Source organism: Aethina tumida, chromosome 3 (assembly GCF_024364675.1).
Source record: "Aethina tumida isolate Nest 87 chromosome 3, icAetTumi1.1, whole genome shotgun sequence".
Classification (NCBI taxonomy): domain Eukaryota; kingdom Metazoa; phylum Arthropoda; class Insecta; order Coleoptera; family Nitidulidae; genus Aethina; species Aethina tumida.
Genome location: NC_065437.1, coordinates 8819649 through 8838447, shown reverse-complemented (window position 1 = coordinate 8838447; position 18799 = coordinate 8819649). Strand labels below are relative to the sequence as shown.

At 37.1% G+C, this 18799-nt stretch overlaps 4 protein-coding genes across 22 annotated transcripts; 3 read left to right on the top strand and 1 right to left on the bottom strand.

The window, feature by feature from the left end:
- The first annotated feature begins 75 nt into the window (after positions 1 to 75).
- Positions 76 to 2078, top strand: LOC109608600 (uncharacterized). 2 transcript variants are annotated; one of them, XR_007547643.1, is made up of 10 exons: positions 76 to 155; positions 213 to 425; positions 481 to 606; positions 662 to 792; positions 849 to 949; positions 1021 to 1170; positions 1225 to 1456; positions 1520 to 1712; positions 1768 to 1944; positions 2002 to 2078. XR_007547643.1 is itself a non-coding variant. In XM_020025085.2 (9 exons), exons 2-9 carry the CDS (start codon positions 345 to 347, stop codon positions 1816 to 1818), a joined length of 1065 nt encoding a protein of 354 aa, XP_019880644.1. In that variant the 5' UTR covers positions 76 to 155; positions 213 to 344; the 3' UTR covers positions 1819 to 1989. The 2 variants fall into 2 exon arrangements, 1 of the variants encoding a protein (XP_019880644.1); XM_020025085.2 differs by lacking the exon at positions 2002 to 2078 and having other exon boundaries at positions 1768 to 1989.
- Positions 2031 to 5583, bottom strand: LOC109608599 (protein Son). Of its 3 annotated transcripts, XM_020025084.2 has the most exons (9): positions 5410 to 5581; positions 5037 to 5353; positions 4534 to 4976; positions 4096 to 4468; positions 3746 to 4033; positions 3572 to 3685; positions 3403 to 3516; positions 2288 to 2656; positions 2031 to 2208 (listed from the first exon to the last, which is right to left on the bottom strand). In XM_020025084.2, exons 2-9 carry the CDS (start codon positions 5340 to 5342, stop codon positions 2098 to 2100), a joined length of 2118 nt encoding a protein of 705 aa, XP_019880643.2. In that variant the 5' UTR covers positions 5343 to 5353; positions 5410 to 5581; the 3' UTR covers positions 2031 to 2097. The 3 variants fall into 3 exon arrangements, with proteins under 3 accessions (XP_019880643.2, XP_049821627.1, XP_049821628.1); XM_049965670.1 differs by having other exon boundaries at positions 4534 to 5353; XM_049965671.1 differs by lacking the exon at positions 2031 to 2208 and adding an exon at positions 2926 to 3009 and having other exon boundaries at positions 2516 to 2656; positions 4534 to 5353; positions 5410 to 5583.
- On the top strand, positions 5369 to 11366 carry LOC109608598 (cytosolic purine 5'-nucleotidase). 11 transcript variants are annotated; one of them, XM_020025078.2, is made up of 8 exons: positions 5369 to 5446; positions 6199 to 6266; positions 8992 to 9065; positions 9342 to 9459; positions 9521 to 9616; positions 9675 to 10496; positions 10559 to 10910; positions 10972 to 11366. In XM_020025078.2, exons 1-8 carry the CDS (start codon positions 5384 to 5386, stop codon positions 11113 to 11115), a joined length of 1737 nt encoding a protein of 578 aa, XP_019880637.1. In that variant the 5' UTR covers positions 5369 to 5383; the 3' UTR covers positions 11116 to 11366. The 11 variants fall into 11 exon arrangements, with proteins under 11 accessions (XP_019880637.1, XP_019880640.1, XP_019880642.1 ...); XM_020025081.2 differs by lacking the exon at positions 5369 to 5446 and adding an exon at positions 5949 to 6036; XM_020025083.2 differs by lacking the exon at positions 5369 to 5446 and adding an exon at positions 9179 to 9222 and having other exon boundaries at positions 6210 to 6266.
- A 958-nt stretch (positions 11367 to 12324) lies between these two features.
- LOC109608611 (serine/arginine repetitive matrix protein 1) lies at positions 12325 to 15919 on the top strand. 6 transcript variants are annotated; one of them, XM_020025110.2, is made up of 6 exons: positions 12325 to 13309; positions 13591 to 13693; positions 13812 to 13926; positions 14004 to 14432; positions 14504 to 14909; positions 14981 to 15919. In XM_020025110.2, the coding sequence occupies exons 2-6, from the start codon at positions 13600 to 13602 to the stop codon at positions 15581 to 15583; spliced, it is 1647 nt and encodes a 548-aa protein (XP_019880669.1). In that variant the 5' UTR covers positions 12325 to 13309; positions 13591 to 13599; the 3' UTR covers positions 15584 to 15919. The 6 variants fall into 6 exon arrangements, with proteins under 6 accessions (XP_019880669.1, XP_019880666.1, XP_019880670.1 ...); XM_020025107.2 differs by having other exon boundaries at positions 12326 to 13309; positions 13794 to 13926; XM_049964591.1 differs by having other exon boundaries at positions 12327 to 12485.
- Positions 15920 to 18799: the final 2880 nt, after the last annotated feature.

The window sequence follows — 18799 nt, the reverse complement described above, 5'->3', positions numbered from 1 at the left end:
ATATATTGGACCTATCACGTAGGTGTTTAGTAACGGTAGCTATTGGAACTACTGTATTGCAAAGTGACAGTTGTTGTCAAAACGGTCGCCATTAAGGTGCCAGTCCAACAATAATAATTTTTATAGTTTGGATCAAGCAACTATTTATTATTAACGTATATTACATGGTGTTTAATATACATTATTGTCTTAAAATTTTATTAATTTTTCAGGGAAACAAGAAATAGAGAACTTATTACGCTCATGTTTTGACTTGACATCATTTGGACTAAAGTCTAGTCTGAATTGTTTTGGTACTGGTTTTATATTTTAATTCTGGATTGTCGTGTGATACCCTGTAAACTATGGATGAAGGTCCGGCAAGTAAAAAGGCCAAAGGCTTTGCAGAAAAGGATCCAAATAAAAAAGACTTAGCTACACTGCCAGTAAATATCATTAATCTTGTAAAAAAGTCTTCATTTTTCAATGTTTATATTTTAGGAGAAAATTTTGTTAAAAATTTTCAGTTATTTAGACTTGAAATCACTTAACAATTGCGCAATGCTGTGTTCAACACTCAATAACTTATCAAAATCCAGTTGTTTGTATAAAAGTGTTCATTTAAAAGTGAGTTTTGTTAAATACAAAAATCAAATTTATTAAAATAACAAACATGTTTCAGTACAATATGAGTTCACATTTTCTCAGCTCCTTAGTATCAAAAGTGAGCAGACCAAAACATTTATTTATTGAATATAAACACCAAGATGAAAATACAGAGGATTACTCAGAGTTTAATCAGTTTGTTACCTTGTAAATAATAAAATTTAATTAAACCATGAATTGTTATCATCAGTGATTTTTTTCAGATTGTTAAGAAAGTCTGGAGAACATTTGGAATCACTAAGAGTTGAAAGTTGTAGGTGTGAAGAAGTTTTAAACAATATATCAGAGTGTACAAATCTAAAAAGTATGTCCAGCAAAGACACAACATTTTGAATTTTGATTTACATATGCTAAAACCATTTTATCAATTTTTAGAATTGGGGTTATATAGATGTAAAGGAACCTTTTCAACACTGTCTTCATTAAATAGACTGCAAAACCTTTCATTAGTGTTATGTCATTTTTTACCCAAAACAGTGAGTGAATTACTTCACAATAATTCTAATTTAATTCACGTCTTTCTCTGTAAGTGAATTCTTATTTTCAAATTGTAAGATTTAATTCATGTGAAAATTCCAGCTTCTAATGATAACGTAGATGTTAATGAAGTTTGCGAGGTTCTCTCTCAACACAATCTAGATGTGAGGGAATTATATTTAAGTGAAAAAAAGAAACTGAAAGCAAAAGGTGTAAAATCCTTGGCAAGATTATGTGATCTGAGAACTTTAACTTTGATTAACGGACCTGGTTCAAATTGGGATCCAGAAGATTCACTTGAACAAGTTGCTGCAGGTTGTTCTAAATTGGAAAAGTATAAACTGATTTGCCATGCTTTTGTTTACGGATCATATTATAACCGACGAATGCTTTTTAGGCTTTCCATTTATGGTTGGAGAGGTTTGAATGACGACAATTTTATACCAGCCTTGCATATGTTTACGCAGATTACGGAATTGGATCTACGTGGAACGAATATAACTGTAAAAAGTTGTCGAGAAGCCGCTTTAACACTGCCAAAGTTGAAACTGATGGACGTTATCAAGTGTCACAGGGTCAAAAAGTCACAAGTAAAATATGTTTTTAGCAAGAATTAACAAAATGATTAATCCGATTGGTTTTCAGCTCGCCAAATTGCAAAAAGACTTTTCAGAGATCTACATACCATTAGAGTGAATTTTATAGGAATTTATTTTCTATGTAGATAGTTTTCTCATTTTAATTCTTAATTTATTGAGCACTACAATAATAATTATTTTTATAATGAATTTTTCGTTACGATATTGTTGTTTATCTGCGACGGTATGAACATGTGTAGAAGTTGTAAAATAAATAACTTATTTTTTATTTATGTTTCAGTCAATCAATTAATTAAAATAAAAAAACAATGGAGGTTTACATTTATATTTATGTACAATATACAAATTATTTACATGTTTTGAGTAAACAAAACGACTATTGAATTAATCCAATACTTTTAAGGCATAATTGTGCAGCTGCTGCTTTGGCATCTTTTTTGTTGGCACTTGCGACATTCGGTTGATATTCCACTCCATTCAATATTACCTAAAAAATAGAAAAAATATATCTATTAAACTATTATTTAATCAACATTTTTGAATAATAATCAATCAATCACACACACCTTGAACAGGAAGTTTTTCTTGTGATCGGGTCCACACTCGAAACACAGCACGTATTGTGGAGCTCCGAGCTTCTTTTTGCTCGCATATTCTCCCAACAATGAGACGGGATGTTTGCCCGCCATCGTTTTTGCCGCCGTTGCCGTAGCCGCCGCCGCCGTCGCCGCTCCGTTTCCACTTTTCGTCTTTTTCTTTTTCGGTTGTTCTTCGTCCGCCACCAGTCCTCTCTTGTCCAATTTGACTTGCAGCAACAGAGGTTCGAGCGCCCCCGACTTTTCCTTTCCCAATCCCTCGCCTGGGCGCCAACCCATTTTTTGGAGCAGGTGCATTCCCATTCCTCCGGAAACCGGTGCGGCTGTCACCAGTTGATCCTAACGAAATTGTTTATAAAATTGTCTATTAGAAAGGTAATATTTACTTTGTTATTGTTGTCGATTACAGTGTCATTTATTAATCAATCAATCAATCAATCAGTTTACATTGTTCATTCATAAAAAGAAAGTAATAATAAACAAGAAGAGACGGTTAGAAATCCACACCGTTTTCCTTACAATATAATAATTTAAATAAACACCACCTTTTTGTTGGTAATATTCCATAAAGTTGTTTGTTTTTATTTCGGGATGTGTGTAAAACTTACCGATCGGATTAACTCGTTTTAAGCAGCACAACCGCTAAATCCTATCTCTATCGTCGAACCCTGACAAATCAATAAACAATTCGCCTGAAACAAATTCTCAGGTGACGGGGTTTCATAAATTGGAGTGATTCGACAACATTCCAATTAAGGAAACCGATTCCCCCAAAAACCAACACCAAAACCGTAAAATATTAATTGAACTTGATGAGATTTTATTAATAAATTCACAAGGAAATTAGAACATTGCGTTTTGTGTTGATTTTCGATTTGAATAAGGGGAATCCCAGGCACAGATTCCACCCCTCGAAACGAACACGAGGAATGATCTGTGCCTGTCAAGTCTTTCGCATCCGAAAAAAACCTGTGAATTTGTCATTTCAGACGGGTTTTTCTCCTATTTACGGACAGACGGACATTGCAGGAAATGGAACAACGGGCTTATTTGCGACTGGGTATTCGTAATTATGGTGCATGTACCTTTTTCGCCCAGGCTTGGTAACCGGAAGCGAGTTCTGCCTGCGACAGAATCTGTGCGCCTGTCGTTCCTGTGAACTGGCCGGGTTGTTGTTTGCTTTCCGCCCAGCTTTGCATCTAAAATCAAAAGCGATTTCAATCGTTTAAAACTGTTGTGTACAGTGTAAATTACCTCTTTATTGGATTTGTAAATCTGCGTTAAAGCCTGAACGTCGTTGGGATTTTCCTGAAGCCTTCTCATTGCAGTCAGTCTCTGGGAAACAATGGATCCAATGTCAACCGTCGGCTACAACAACGAAATTATTATGAATCCAACATAGTACAAATTACAACAATAACAACGTACTTCTAAAAGAGGTGTGGGAAAGGCTTGAGGGCCGGGAGGGGCGTTTGGTGGTGCCGGCACCACCAACTGAGTCGGGTTCTCCTCTACAGGAGGTACGGGTACCGTTTCAGAAGTAGAGGCTCCAGTGTCGAGAGTCGAGGGGGGTGCCGGTGGTTTCTCCGATTTTTTAGGCGAGACTGGAACCCATTGTTCTGTTTTCCTGTGCTGTTGTCCACTGCTGACCGGGAACTGCATTCGTAATTCACTGCTTCGTTCTTGAGTACTTTTTATCGGTAACGGAACGGAATTCTAAAAAAATAAATGTTTTTATCTTAAATTAGTGGGAGTGGGAGAGGGGGATAGAGAATTACCTTAATATTCATAGTGATAGAAGTAGGTCGATCCCGAATCTGAAAAGGGTGATGAAATGGGCGGTCGTTTTCATCACTGTCGCTGCCCCGTTCCTCGATCTCTTCTTCATCTGCCGCCTCCTCCTCTTGTTTGCTTAGGGTCTTACAAAAATCGGTCAGTTCTTCAATGGTTTGTCCACCAGCTTTGATTGCTGCCAACATTTTTTCGTGTGCGTTTCCTCTAGTCGGTAATCCACCAGACTTCATCATCTGGATGGCGTTGCGTCGCGCTATTTCCAGAAGTTTTTTCTTATCAATGTGTCGGCTGTTTGGATCTGTCGACGATTCTCTTTGACGAATCAGATGGTCACGATCGTCACGGTGTTCTTTGTATCTAATTTAAGTAAGTATAAATCAATTAACTATACATAAAATATATTTTATATAAAAACTACAAACCTATCCCTGCTGAACCATTTATCTTCTCGTTCCCTTTCATAGATCCTGTGCCTATCAACCTCATCTCTGTAGTAACTTTTGCCATCCCTACTGTTTCTATGATCATCCACTTTTTTTTCATACTTGTATTTCTCTCTGGATCTGTCTCTATATTTGTTCCTGTCTCTCTCTTTACTCCTTTTTCTCTCTTTTTCTTTATCCCTACTTCTGCTTCTTAATCGTTCCCTTTCTTTACTCCTATGTTGACTGTCATCACTTTTTAATTTTGAATCATCAAATTTTGATTTTCTCTCTGAATCCCTACTTTTGCTACGCTTTCTCTTTTTGGACTCACTTGAATGTTTCTTTTTCTTTTTATGCTTCTCTTTAGGACTCTCAGATTTTTTCTTAGATAACTCACCTTCATCCTTACTAACTTTTTCTTGTATTTCTTTTATTGTGGACTGTAAAATAGTGCTAATTTCAATTTTTGGTGTTTCTTTTTCTTCCGTTTCTCTTTTAACCTCAACTTTTTCAGTCTTAATCTCAGGTGCATCTTCTTTTTCAATTTTGATCCTTTTCTCACTCATTTCCTTTTCATTTTTTATAAGGATTTCAGCTAGGTCAAATTGAGAATCAGGACTTGATTCTGCATCACTGTGTTTTCTCTTTTTATCCTTTTTCTTGTGTTTCTTGTCCTTGTGTTTATGTTTCTTTTTACTCTTCTTGTGTTTTTCGGATTTTTCTTTTTTGATAATCAAAGGCGGTTCTGCATCGAATGTGCCGAACAATTCAGATAATATTTCCATTGATGACTTTTGTGATTCCATTTCGTGATAACCTGAAGTTACTATGTGATAAAAGAAGGATAATGGATAAGTTTTATGTAGTCCTTACCTGCGATTTGATGACTGTGTTTACGAATATAAAACAGGTATAATTTTTCTCAAAAAACACCTTGCCAAATTGATTTACTCATAGACTTAACACAATAGATTTGTTTCTCTCGTAATTTTGACAGCGCGAATCACAACGGACTGAAAACAAAATAAGAGAAAACAGAAGATCAGACACTAAACGTCTGAATATATATATATATATATATATATATTGTTCATTATAACTACAACTTTAATAAGTTAAGAATAGGCAACCCATTTTACAAAATTATCTATGGCACTTACACAAAGAGTAAATAATGAATGAATACCCAAATTTAAGACGAAAAATCGTCTCTGAATAACGTGTTTTCTTTTTATTATTATTTTATTATGTCGACTCGATATAATGCTTAATTAAATGTAAATATGCAACGCATGTTACATCGATGCACAATCTCCATTCGAATATTATTGTTTTCATTTGTAATTATTAACTTAACCATTGTCAATTATTCAGTGACGTTTCAGATCTATTTCGGCCAATGTTATTTTTAAGTTTCACGGCGTCGACTCGTAACGCAACGCCACTGATAGTAGACGCGATTAACCTCCTGAAAATGCACCATTTTTCGTCCGTAATGCGGTAAAATCGTTGGTCTTTTTGCGGTTTCTGTGCAAAAATCCAAATACGTGTTAATTGTTGTAATATATATTTTGTTCGAGTTCAAGCTCTGTTTTATTTTACAACATAAATAAAGAAATAGCCGTGAAGTGGTTGTTGTAAAATTGTTGTAAATTTTTTCAGCGTTTTTCGATTATGGATGTGACCGACAATTCTGGTCCGAAAAAATGGTACCGGAGCACCAATCAAAGGTAAGTTTCGTTTATTTTTGCCATTTGTTTTATTATGTTAGGAAGTGGTTATCGCATGAGAATGGAAAAGCGAGTTTCACCTCGTCGAGTTGTTGACAATATTGAGCAGAGAGTAGAAGAATTTGAATAATTTATTGTGAATCGCGCACTTTTATTTATTTTTTTGACGTACGCAATCGAGTCGAGTTTCGTCAGCTGTTTATCGTTGAAATGTACGATGTTATCTAGTGTTTTGTGACCCGACACATTTTGCAACACGATTCCAATTAGAAAACAAACCAGTCGATCTTAAAGCAGCAAAGGGAAAAGTTGTAAAAGCGATTTTCAAGTAATCGAGAGCAAGAAAAGTAAAGAGTAAAGAAAAGAGTGTGAGTGATGCCAGAAGTTTCTCAGGACGCTTTCGAGTTGGCGAATCCCTTGAAGGTTGCTAGGAACAATACCATGATGCGGGCGAGGGCGAATTCTCATGGAAAAGACAGACTTCAGTTTCCTTTCACTTCAGGCATTCAGAATGCCGATATGTTGTCCGACAAGAGGGAACTCGCTCATAGGTAAAACATAGTTAAAGTCGTAAAAACATTTGTTGCTACATTTACTGTTGAAATAGTTACATTAACAAAAACAACAAGGAGATTAACACTTCTATTGTTTCCAACGTTGAACTGTTTCAATTTGAATGAAACGAGATTAGATAAGTCCATGAACTTGGGATAATGAAAGTTTTCTTAGAAATAGTATATATTGTAGCATGTTTGAATAGATTAGACTCTTATCTAACAATTAATTAGTAATAATAATAGAATAGTTCACAGTTTTGAATAAAGAAATGAACAAGATATCTAAGTTTATTTATAGATCAACAGCTCTGGCCGATAAATTCTTCGAGTGTGGTAAACAAAATTGGAATTGTGTATCAGAGATTTTACACAATCGTTTACGTATTTTTTCATAAGTCAAAAACAAAGTAAACGATCAACTCGTTACGTAATCAGAGTGTTTGTTTTGTAATTAATTTTTACCACGAGTCCTTCAATGTCACAAATTTCCACGCAGACCAACCATAATTACCAATTGATAATATCGATATTAATTTCAACATAAATTTCGGAATTGGATCAGTCAAATCAATTAGAAAGCGCACGAATCAGTTTGATCGATCAGGTTCACCTGCATTTATTGGCGAAACTGTCCACTTGAAAATAGTCGCGGAATGTTTTTTTTCTCGCGTGCGTTTCCTTCGACTTTTAAATAGAATCGACGTCTATTAATAATTTCATGTACGGATCGGTTGTCGTTGTTGAATTACCGGTTGAAATTTCGAAAGTTCATTTCGTTTTTAACGCAACAAATTCTGAGGTGTGTTGTGCATATTAAAAGGTGATTAAAGTGGAACAGGTGGTGTGGATTGCTTTGAACCCTTCTTCTGCTCCTCCGACTCGAGGTTCGAGACGAAAACGTGATTACGGGATGCACGAGTCGTGATGAAACGTCGCGTTCGCGCATCAACAATCAAAAACTCATGCATAATTGATGATAAAAGTTGGTGTGTGCGGAAATCGCCTCTGATCGTCTCAGATCGTTTTCGAACGTCGCGCGAGTAGCAACTCTTTTTTTCTTTTTTATTTCTCCAGTGTTTTGATTGTTGCTCGAAGAAATAGTGCGTGAAAATGCGCGAGATGAACAACAACGTTAACGGAGGCACGCAATGCGATGCCAAAGATTATTGGCCAAACGAGTAAGTGTCAAACACAAAGAATCTTTGTTTGTTTATCCCATTTTTCATTGCCAAAATTAGCAAGTGGTTATTCCCCCCAACTTTCCACTTTCCACATATTTCAGCAATTCATTGCTTACAACACTTGATTAAATAAATCATTCGAATCGATAAGGTTTTAGAATGAGGGACTGTCTCTAAGATTTTTCCACTTTTATCTTCGATAATTTATTTATTGTTTACAGTTCAATCTTTTAGAATTCGAATTCCCTTGTAAATGGAATTCAACGACCGTTCAAATATTTAATTGTTTCCAAATGATATTTGTACAAGTTGTTAGAACATTTTAAGAAGGTAATTGTTTTCACAATTCGTAATTGATTAAAAATCCTTTACAAGTAATGACTTAATGAGACAATGGAGTAATTTTTTGCGTTCATCTTGACTGTTTCCGATAATTTTGTTATCAAAGGTAATTATACAATAATTGACAAACAACCGAAAGGGTCGACACATGAAATGTTCACTAATTCACAGTGTACGCGACCTTCAAACTGTCGACACCGAATTTTATAACTTTGTAAGTGAGAAAAAGTGCCGCTAATAAACCAATTTAGACAATGCATTTCCGTTTCGGCAATGATCAAAGGAGAGTTATCGACGAAAGAGACAAATGTCCGAACGAGTAAGTTTTCTCACATTAGCTTATATTCTTAAATTAGCTGATTCGTTCCTTTCCTTTGTTTCATAACTAAAATAAACATTAATATTAATTGCCAATTCATCAATTAATTAAATTTTCCTTGATCGATTGATAAATGCGACAAATCAATGGAACAATAAGGAGATTTGATCTATTATATCCCCATTCTGAAGTGGTTGAATTGACGCACAATCAACCGGAAGTTGTACTAAAATAGAGTCAACACAACACTTGCATTTCATATTGAATATTTGGGTCGTATCTAAACGTGGCAAACTCATCAATTACATAGAACATTTTTGTTTCAGAATTTTTGTCAACAGAAGTCTCCACTTGGAGAACATCAAGTTCTATGGCTTCGACATGGATTACACGTTGGCGGGTAAGTTGAAGCCAATCCGATTCGATTTCAATTCGAATTTTTATGATCAGTCCAAAAATGTCAGCTTCCTTGTTTGACAATTGTTTTTGTGTTACTAATCAAGCCATTTTTAGGAGTCGCCTCCGGGCCGAGATTTTTGTCTGGTTATAAGATTCAGGTCTGGGTCGAGGTAGTTCGCTATCACATATCATAATTCAGTTAATACTTTTTCTTATTTTAACATTTCATTCTAATTTTCTCCAGCAATGTAACCGTTAACATGAATTCCATTTCTAGAGTACAAATCTCCCGAATACGAGAAACTGGGATTCGATCTCATCAAAGAGCACATGATTTCCATCGGTTATCCACACGAGATTGTGGAGTTCGAGTATGATCCCAACTTTGCCATCAGGTGATGCTCATTAAAATTAAGTCACTGACAGAACTGATCCTAACATTGTTTCTGTTTCCAGAGGTTTGTGGTTTGACAGTCAGTATGGCAATCTGTTGAAAGTGGACGCATACGGTAACATTTTGATCGCAGTCCACGGCTTCGAATTCATCAAACAGTAAGTTGAAAGCATTCGCTGTTTGCATTAGTCATTAATCAATCATTTGTCGATGCAGTTCGCAGGTGTACGAAATGTATCCGAACAAGTTCCTGCAACTGGATGAGTCGCGTGTCTACGTCTTGAACACGCTCTTCAATTTGCCCGAAACTTACATGTTGGCTTGTCTGGTCGACTTCTTCACCAACTCGCCGCAATACACGAAAACCGAAACCGGTGTGAAACTGGGCGAACTGTTCATGTCTTACAAATCGATCTTTCAAGACGTGAGGAATGCTGTGGACACTGTTCACTTGAACGGTGCCCTGAAAAACGCCACCACTCAAAATTTGGAAAAGTACGTAAAAAAGGACGAACGACTGCCCATGTTCCTGGCGAGGTTGAGGGAAAGTGGAGCGAAGACTTTTCTGCTCACCAACAGTGAGTTTTCCTTCACTAACAAGATAATGACGTATCTGTTTGATTTCCCACATGGTCCCAAGACTACAGATCCACACAGAGATTGGAAAACCTACTTCGACATCATCGTCGTGGATGCCAGGAAGCCGCTGTTTTTCAGCGAAGGGACGATCCTGCGTCAGGTGGACATCGAAACTGGTTCGTTACGTTTGGGAATCCACACCGGACCGCTCCAACAAGGCCAGATTTATTCGGGCGGTTCGTGCGACGTTTTTACCAAATTGATCGGAGCCAAGGGCAAAGATGTTTTATATGTGGGTGATCACATTTTCGGCGACATCTTGAAAAGCAAAAAAATCCGAGGTTGGAGAACATTTTTGATTGTACCAGAGTTGGTCAGGGAATTACACGTCTGGACAGACAAGTGTCAGCTCTTCAATGAACTGCAGAACTTGGACGTTAAGCTTGGAGAGATGTACAAGTAAGTTTCGTGATCGATCAGACATTACTTGACATTGTAATTGATTATGTGGTCTTTTTTAGGAACTTGGACAGCAGTACAAAGGAGAAACCAGACATTTCAAATATTCGAGCGTCAATTAGAGATGTTACTCACAAAATGGACATGTCCTACGGCATGATGGGCAGTTTGTTCCGTTCCGGATCTCGACAAACGTTCTTTTCTTCGCAGGTGGTGAGGTACGCAGATCTATATGCGGCAACACATCTCAACTTGTTGTACTATCCGTTTTCGTACATGTTTCGAGCTCCCGCCATGCTTTTGCCCCACGAATCGACGGTGGCCCACGAACAACGTTACATTGCTGAATGGGGCTGTTTCGACAGCAGTAATGACAACGATGGAAACGAACAACGCAGAACAACGGTACACAAAGTAATAAAACAAAAGGTTCACACATGATTCTAATTGTTTTGAAATTTTTATTTTCCTCTAGCCCTTGGAGAGAAGCTCCAGTCAAATTCCACACGTGCGACCGGAAACTCCTCAGCAAGTTACTCATAACCACGACGAAGATTTTTCGGATGAAGACAGCGACGAGAGGCACAGAAAAGCAGCAGCATTAGTTAACAAAGTGTGAACGTTCAACTGTATTATTTAATTTTAAGTGTTCACTCAGTTTTTGCACAATTTTTGCATTGATCGTCTTAGTTAGATGTTTTATAATTTTTCTAATGATTAAATGTTTTAATGGATATATATTTTTATAAAGAACGTTACGCCATTATTGTTAAGCTAATTATGTTTTAACCATTCACTTGTTTATTATAGAATCTCAATAAAAAAATTCTTGTTTCATTATTAATAAAATAAATAATAATTTTAATGCAACTGTTATTAAAACTATTCGAAAAAGAAATTGACATGCCATGTCTAACACTTATTTCACTATTCCTATATTTACTTTAATAAATAAAAGAAAATATGCTTGCATGAGCATGACTTGCTTATTTCATTTAAAGTATGAATAAATAATGAAATATTTATATGAATTTTTATATAATTCAAATATATTACACATAAACATTATCATTAGTTTTAAATTTTCGATTCATCTGAATTCTTTAAATAAATAAAAATTATGTTTTTCACTTTATTTAAAATAGTGACAAGTAAGAACGTAAAGCCCGTTGTAAATCTAATTTTAATATATTCGTCTAATAACTGATTGATAAGCCAAAAATTTATAAATTTAACGTAATTTGAAAGAATACTAAAATTATATAATTTTTGTGCGTTGTTGTTGACACTGTTTGAATAATGTTGATTCCAATTTTAAATGGTTTAAATAACTTTTGTGTATTTCTTTGATTTTCGTTAAAAGTTTTTGTAAAATAAACAGCAGTTGTAGGCTTTTTAATGACTGTATATTTTGTCAATATATTAAGATAGGGGTGACCAAACTGCGGCTTGCGAGCCACATGCGACCCTGAAGGATTATTAATGGCTTTCGATAAATATACTCAAGTTCCCTTTTCATTCCAATTATCAAGGGAACTAAAATAAATGCATTTAATATTTAAATCCAATACATATATTTTGTACTTATATTTATTGAAAACATATAAAAACATTGTTTATAGAAATTATATTTATTGAAAACATAAATAAAATTTATGTTTTTTTTTTTGCATGTACGCGAAACATTTAAAATTTTGAAAAATGGCTCGGACCATCAAGGAACTTGGCCACCCCTGTAATAAAATAATAATAGATAATTTAAATTGAACAGTATAGTAATAGTTTGTGCCGTGCGCCTGCGTATGTCATGTGCGCATGCGTGTAGGAATGTTAATGGCGTGTGCAGTCGTAGCCGTTTTTCCGTTCGAAGTTACTGAAGAAGTGTAAAACAAGCAAACAAACGTAGGAAACCGTCGTCGCCGTTGTCGTCGTCGTCGTCGTTGCCGTCGTCTTACGCAAATTACGAGCGTGATAACGATCACTGGAAAAGTAAGTGTATTTACTGCTAGTGATAAGCTGTGTTATTTGTGTGGTCCGATCGATTATGCATCTCGGTCGTTTCGTCGGTTGATGCACGTCCAAGCCGTAAACGTATTCGTCGGTTCGACAACTACAACAACAACAACAACAACAACAACGACATTCAATTGTTCGGTTCCGTACGATCGATTATGTCATGTCTGCCATTTGTTGTTCGGTGTTAAAGAATCGTCGTCGCGTCGCTGCCTCACTTGGACATTGTTGAGTGGCGGTTTTTCGTGTGCGTCGTCGCGTTCCGTAAATTGGACTTTTGTTTACCTCCTACACCTACTCGGATTATTTTTAGTCCATCAGGGAATGAGTGCGGATGCTAAATGTTGAAACGACTCGGCACTTTTTCATTTAATCTTCAATCTTCTGACAGTTGTACACCTTTTGCGACTCGTTTCAAGTATTTACTGCGTGAATGGTGATGGTGGTGAAAGTGGATGTTTGTCTGCTTGTAGAATATCATCAGTAGTTAGTTGGTAGGCATTACAAACTAACAAGATCGTGTGGACAATGTCGATGTCGGTCATGAATTTCGATCCCGTCGTAAAGTACTGTCACAAGACGAGCAATGTCGGGTTGGGCTTGTGGCACGTAACAGATTGTACCTTATTCCGCGTTACGTGATTCCAGCATGGTCGATCTGCTGGTAACCGTTTTGGCGTCGTCGTGATCGCGTCGCAATCGCATTCGCATTCGCAGTTGCAGTCGCACTGGTCCGGAAATATGCAATAATCGTATGCTATGATTTGACTGATTGACTGACCACTGATTGCCTCCGACAAGTAAGTACTCTATTTACAAACACTTTGCTTATCAGCTGATCGTACTCAATATCACTGTAAGAAATAACAAAACAAATAAATGGACTAAAAGATGCCACTGAATGTTTAGGTGTAGGTTGTATCATCAAATTTTGCCATTGATCATTACATACACACTCACATACAAGTACGCACACTTGTACTTGACTGTTGATTGAATAAGAAATGATGGTAGTAGAGAAAGAGAGAGAGAGGTAGAAAGGAGTAAGTATTGACGGCGCGTTTTCTCTTGGTTTTTATAGTAAGGAAACATGTCGTCGAGAAGAAGGAGCCGCAGTAGAGAGAGGAAAAATAGCGCGCCCAAACTTCGCATGGACACTAAACCGCTTGCGAAAAGTATCACAGGTACAACTTAATCTGTTTCTAATACTAAACATTTATCTTCTATTTGGTGAACACCTAATTCAATGTTCGGATTGAAAGATGATATTATCCTCGATTACAGATCCGAGTTTGCCTGCAGGTCGACGTCGCGAAATAGACAACGTAATGAAGAAAGCCAGAGCCCAAACGTCGCCAACGGCCAACGAATTTTGGTCGAAGAAACTACTCGAAGTGGAGGCCAAAGACCCAAACAGGTAAAGTTCATCCGCTCATCAGTTGCTCATCATCAACTCATTGCTTATTCCTTATCAACTGAAATTTCAATGTTTAGGTGGCGTCACAGCGGCTACAAATCCTTGTACTTGGACGGTTCCTCTTCTCCCTCACCGGGACGTCGTTCTCGTTCCCGTTCACTGGTCGGCGGCCGACGGTCGCCGCCCTCGCCGCCCAGTCGTCGGTCACCGATCGGTCGTCGTTCGCCGCGTTCGTCGCCACCCCCGACCCGTCGTTCTCCACGTTCTCCACCTCCGCGCACACGAGCTTCACCGCAACATCGTCGTTCACCGATTGGGTACAGATCACCGCCGGGTCGCAGAACACCTCCACCCACCTCGTCCGGTCGACATCACGGTCGGGCGCCTAGATCACCACCCCATCACCATCACGGTCGACGCCGGTCCACCTCAGCCAGTTCGTTCAGCTCCTGCTCGGACGGAGTGTGCTCGTACTGTTCGTCAAAGAGTCGCAGACACAGGTCCAGGTAAGTGTGTACAAAGTGGAAAACATTCACTACGTGCGCGATGTGTTTTTTTAATACACCACATGTTACAGATCTCGTTCGTATTCGTTGCCCCGCAACAAGAAAGCCTCGTCCCGACACGGAGGCGCGTCATCGCCACCGCCCAAACCACGGATGCGTCCACGTCCGCCGTCTCCTTCACCGTCTCCGCCGCCGCCGCGTCGTATGCCGCGTCCCATGACGCCTCCGCCGGTGTCGCGTAAAACGACCAAGCTTCCGCCGTCGACGGTCGTTGTGGCGTCGTCCGGCCCCGCGTCCGACCGTCCGACCGATCCGAGAAGGCAACCGCCGCCGCCGAGGCCACGTGCCAAAACCGGCGAGATTATCAGCGTCAGCGGGAACGTAAAGCCGTCGTTGAAGCCACCGCCCCAACAGCAACCGCCGCCGCCGAGGAAACCGAAAGACAAGGCCGGTTCGACTGCCGCATCCACCGAACCGGTAATTCAATACTCGAATATCGTTTTCCACCCATGATAACGATTATTTGACCTTTGTATGTATGCTTTCAGGTGTTGCTGAAAAGAATCAAAAAGGAACGAACCGGCAAAAGAACGGGTTCACCGGGAGGAGGAGCAGGAGGAGCAGAATCGTCCGGATCGGAAGATTCGTCCAACTCGTCCAGCGCACCGATCGTAGCCACCACCCGCCTAACCTTGAGCGAACGATTCGGCAAAATCGCTCAGTGGAGTGCAGATCGAGAACGACGCGACATCGAAAACATGCGCATCACCAAAACAGGTTCCAATCTGAAAGTGATGATCGAAGAGGACGACTTTTTGTACGGTAGGTCGCCGCCTCGCCGCTACAGTCTGTCCCCGGTTCCCGCAGGGCACTATCCAGACGAATTGTTGCCCCGCGGCTCGGCTCCATCCTCCTCCAGCTTGGCCGCGTGGGACGACGTACGAGTGCGCTACCAATACTACAAGGATCTGGGCTATCTGAGGGATTTGACTCTCGACGATTACGTGAAATGGGAGGAATGGTGGTACAAATACCAGGACTGGCTGGCCAACGAACGACATTACGAGCATTGGGTGAGCAGCCAAAGAACGAGCGGCGGCGGCAGTGGTCGCAGGAAGAAACGAATTCCGGCCACGCAACGGCTCAATTGATTGCGCGACTGGTTTTGTCATATGATTGATTGAATGATTGATTGACTGATTGATAGCGAAGCAGGTTCGATTCGATTCGATCAGTTTGTCGAGCTTCGGATTATGCTGCTTTGATGAATATACGCGTTCTTTAATTCTCAATGAGACAATGAGATTAGATTTAAGGTAAGTAACGACGACTGTACAGACGACACAAAGACTATTTTATTATTTTTTCCTCCATTTATACGAATATCTATTTTATTTTATCATTCTGTTTGTACAGTACATTCGAAGAAACCTTTACAACTATTATATTATTATATTATTTAATGAATAAACATTTGTTTAATATTATTTTTCATTTGTTACGTTCCTTTAAATAAAATGTTAAATTTTCTGTAAATTTGTAACAAAAGGTTAGTGAAAAAGAAATGTCCCATAAAATGATTTCTGTCAAAGATGTGAAATAATGTCTGCAAATATAAATGAGATGAAATATTTTAGGAATCAATTTTGTGTACTTAAAAAGAATAATCAGATTTATAGAGGTGGTCACATCGTCCCGAGATAGCATATTTGAATAGGAGAGAAAATTTTGAATACAAATCATATTCAATCACTCATTAAAATTTTAGGAGAAAGTAAGTTTTAATTGGATTAAAATATCTTGAAGATTTAATTTTGTATTTTGGTAGTTCTCTTCAATACCTTGTGATTGAACTTAAAAAGTAAGCAACTTCTCGATTTTTTCCTAAAACATTTGTACATTGGAATAGAAAATAACATTCGGATGATTTTTAGTTTATCTCTGATTAGAAATTTTTATTTATGAAGTGCAGTAGTGAATGAAAATAAATGAACAATCTGATAATGTTTTTATTATATTTTAACTAATTGCACTTCATTCCAGAAATATGCGAAAAGTTTAGGGACACAGAATTATTTGGTTTGGGGTTTACTGACTAGAAGTTGAATACGTAGTTGTAGAACTGTATGTTAACACACACATAAAACGAGTTTCATAATAAAGGCTACATTTGTTACTATTAATTTTTTTTATGTAAAAGTACTAATTATATATTATTAAAATAAAATTTACAGGTGTTTAATTCACAAATATGGATCGTATTAATAATGTTAATTATTTTAAATTTGTTGAAAACTTACAAAATATGAGGTTAACCGTGGTGGTTCTGTCGGGCTTGTAGTGGGATTACGAAACAATTTACTCCAATAAGTGCAACACAAGGTTTGTGTATTTGGAGAAATTAAAATTAATTTTTATACAACTTATTATATCATCGGTTTGTTGTGGGAAATGATAAGAAAGAAATGAAATGAAACACTAAATACGGAATTAAATTCTTCTTCTCGTTGAAGTAATTCATAAAGACGAATTTCTGGAACAACAAAATGCTTTCGAAATTAGAAAAATTCTATTTTAATTGTCTAGGACAATTGTCTATTAAATAGAAGAGGGCGAAATTTAAAATGTTTTGATCCACCCTACATCAGAGAAGCGCAGGAAAAGAGAACAAAAAATGTCAATTTAATAAAATATTAATTTTTAAAATAATTTGTTCCACTACGTTAAATTCCTATAAATTCCATTCAAATTACAAAGTTTACGCATTAGTTTACTGTTTTTTATATTATACATCAAAAATTATTGTATATAAAAAGTGTGTTGATTTTAACTTATCAGATAATGAAAATTGTATTGTATTATATTATATTGAACAATAAGCAGAATTTTCTGTTTAGATTTCCTGGTTAAAAATGTACTATTTAAATAATTTGATAACTATTTAAATAATGAGATTAAAATATATATTTACATCACATAAATTTGATTAATGATGAATAATCAATTATCAATATTTTTTAAAAAAATATATATCATTTTTGAATTTCTTGTGTGATACAGACTCACGTGTCAATGGCTTTCTGAATTCTAATTCTGAAATTAGTAGTATTATGAATCAAAGAGTTTCTAAATTTTATTGCTATAATAACTGATATAAAAATGTACAAATTTTCCTGAATACGTCCAGTCAATAGGCCATCTATGAATAATGAGTGGAACACATGACAAATTCGATCCTTAACAAAAACCTATACCGACGATCAAAATTTACGTTACCCAATTTTGAAACATTTTGGCATACGTTCTTCAATAAACTTTCGTATAATTGATTGGCACACAGAGTACGATGCACGTCTGTCGTCTCACGATGTACGACAGCTCAAAAGTAACATAGACTATCAGACAAACATACTGACAATTGGCACCACCTTAATTAAGTTTAAATACTTTAGTCCTAAAACAATAAAGATTCCTGTGTCTATTCCCGAAGGTAATATTTTACTTCCCGCAATAATCAACAATAACCGTGAAATTGTCATTCCCCAATCCATTCATACCGCATCTAATGGCTATGTATCGGTCCCTTACATCGACATGAACTTCCACAATATCATCCCTGTACAATCCCTACAAAACTACGATATCAGCGACATTTCCTACGACAAAACTTTATTCAATTTGAACAATTTGAGACTTGACCATTTAAACCCAGAAGAAAGAGAAAAAAATAACCAAGTTATGTAAAGATTTTTCAGGAATTTTTTATGACGACAATCAATTACTTTCCGCCACCACAACGGTAAAGCATAACATTCCTACAACCGACGATATACTTGTTTACACCCGAACCTCCTGCTATCCAGAAAGAACTTTCTTCCCAAATTCAAAAATTCCTGGATAATCGAATTATTCGTCCTTCTGTATCCCCATATTCCAGTCCAGTTTGGATTGTGCCGAAAAAATTAGACGCTTCCGGTAAAAAGAAATATAGAACGGTTATAGATTATGGAAATTTAAACTCAAGGACTATCGAAGACAAGTACCCATTACCCCGAATAGACGAAATCCTCGACAACTTAGGTAGATGCATTTATTTTTATTGTTTAGACCTTGCACAAGGTTTCCATCAAATTCCGATGTGTGAAGAGTCGTTCCAAATGGACATTTTGAGTATGACCGAATGCCTTTCGGACTTAAAAATGCACCAGCTTCGTTCCAGAGAATGATGGACGAAATTCTAAAATCTCATATATACAAACGTTGTTTCGTATATATGGACGATGTCATCGTCTTTTCCCGATCACTTCAAGAGCATATGCATTATCTCAAATTAATTTTCTCTTCTTTGAAATCCGCAAATCTAAAAA

Bases quoted from the DNA above. Each gene is read 5' to 3' on its own strand.
- LOC109608600 (XM_020025085.2), top strand. From the start codon at position 345: ATGGATGAAGGTCCGGCAAGTAAAAAGGCCAAAGGCTTTGCAGAAAAG. The intron at 950-1,020 runs GTATGTCCAGCA...ATCAATTTTTAG, and splicing joins AGAGTGTACAAATCTAAAAA to AATTGGGGTTATATAGATGT. The intron at 1,171-1,224 runs GTAAGTGAATTC...TGAAAATTCCAG, and splicing joins TTTAATTCACGTCTTTCTCT to CTTCTAATGATAACGTAGAT.
- LOC109608599 (XM_049965670.1), bottom strand. From the start codon at position 5,342: ATGGAATCACAAAAGTCATCAATGGAAATATTATCTGAATTGTTCGGC. The intron at 4,469-4,533 runs GTTTGTAGTTTT...TACTTAAATTAG, and splicing joins AAATGGTTCAGCAGGGATAG to ATACAAAGAACACCGTGACG. The intron at 3,517-3,571 runs GTAATTTACACT...TTTTGATTTTAG, and splicing joins TTTACAAATCCAATAAAGAG to ATGCAAAGCTGGGCGGAAAG.
- LOC109608598 (XM_020025075.2), top strand. From the start codon at position 6,642: ATGCCAGAAGTTTCTCAGGACGCTTTCGAGTTGGCGAATCCCTTGAAG. The intron at 9,066-9,341 runs GTAAGTTGAAGC...TTCCATTTCTAG, and splicing joins CATGGATTACACGTTGGCGG to AGTACAAATCTCCCGAATAC. The intron at 10,911-10,971 runs GTAATAAAACAA...ATTTTCCTCTAG, and splicing joins GCAGAACAACGGTACACAAA to CCCTTGGAGAGAAGCTCCAG.
- LOC109608611 (XM_020025107.2), top strand. From the start codon at position 13,600: ATGTCGTCGAGAAGAAGGAGCCGCAGTAGAGAGAGGAAAAATAGCGCG. The intron at 13,927-14,003 runs GTAAAGTTCATC...TTCAATGTTTAG, and splicing joins GAGGCCAAAGACCCAAACAG to GTGGCGTCACAGCGGCTACA. The intron at 14,433-14,503 runs GTAAGTGTGTAC...CACATGTTACAG, and splicing joins AGTCGCAGACACAGGTCCAG to ATCTCGTTCGTATTCGTTGC.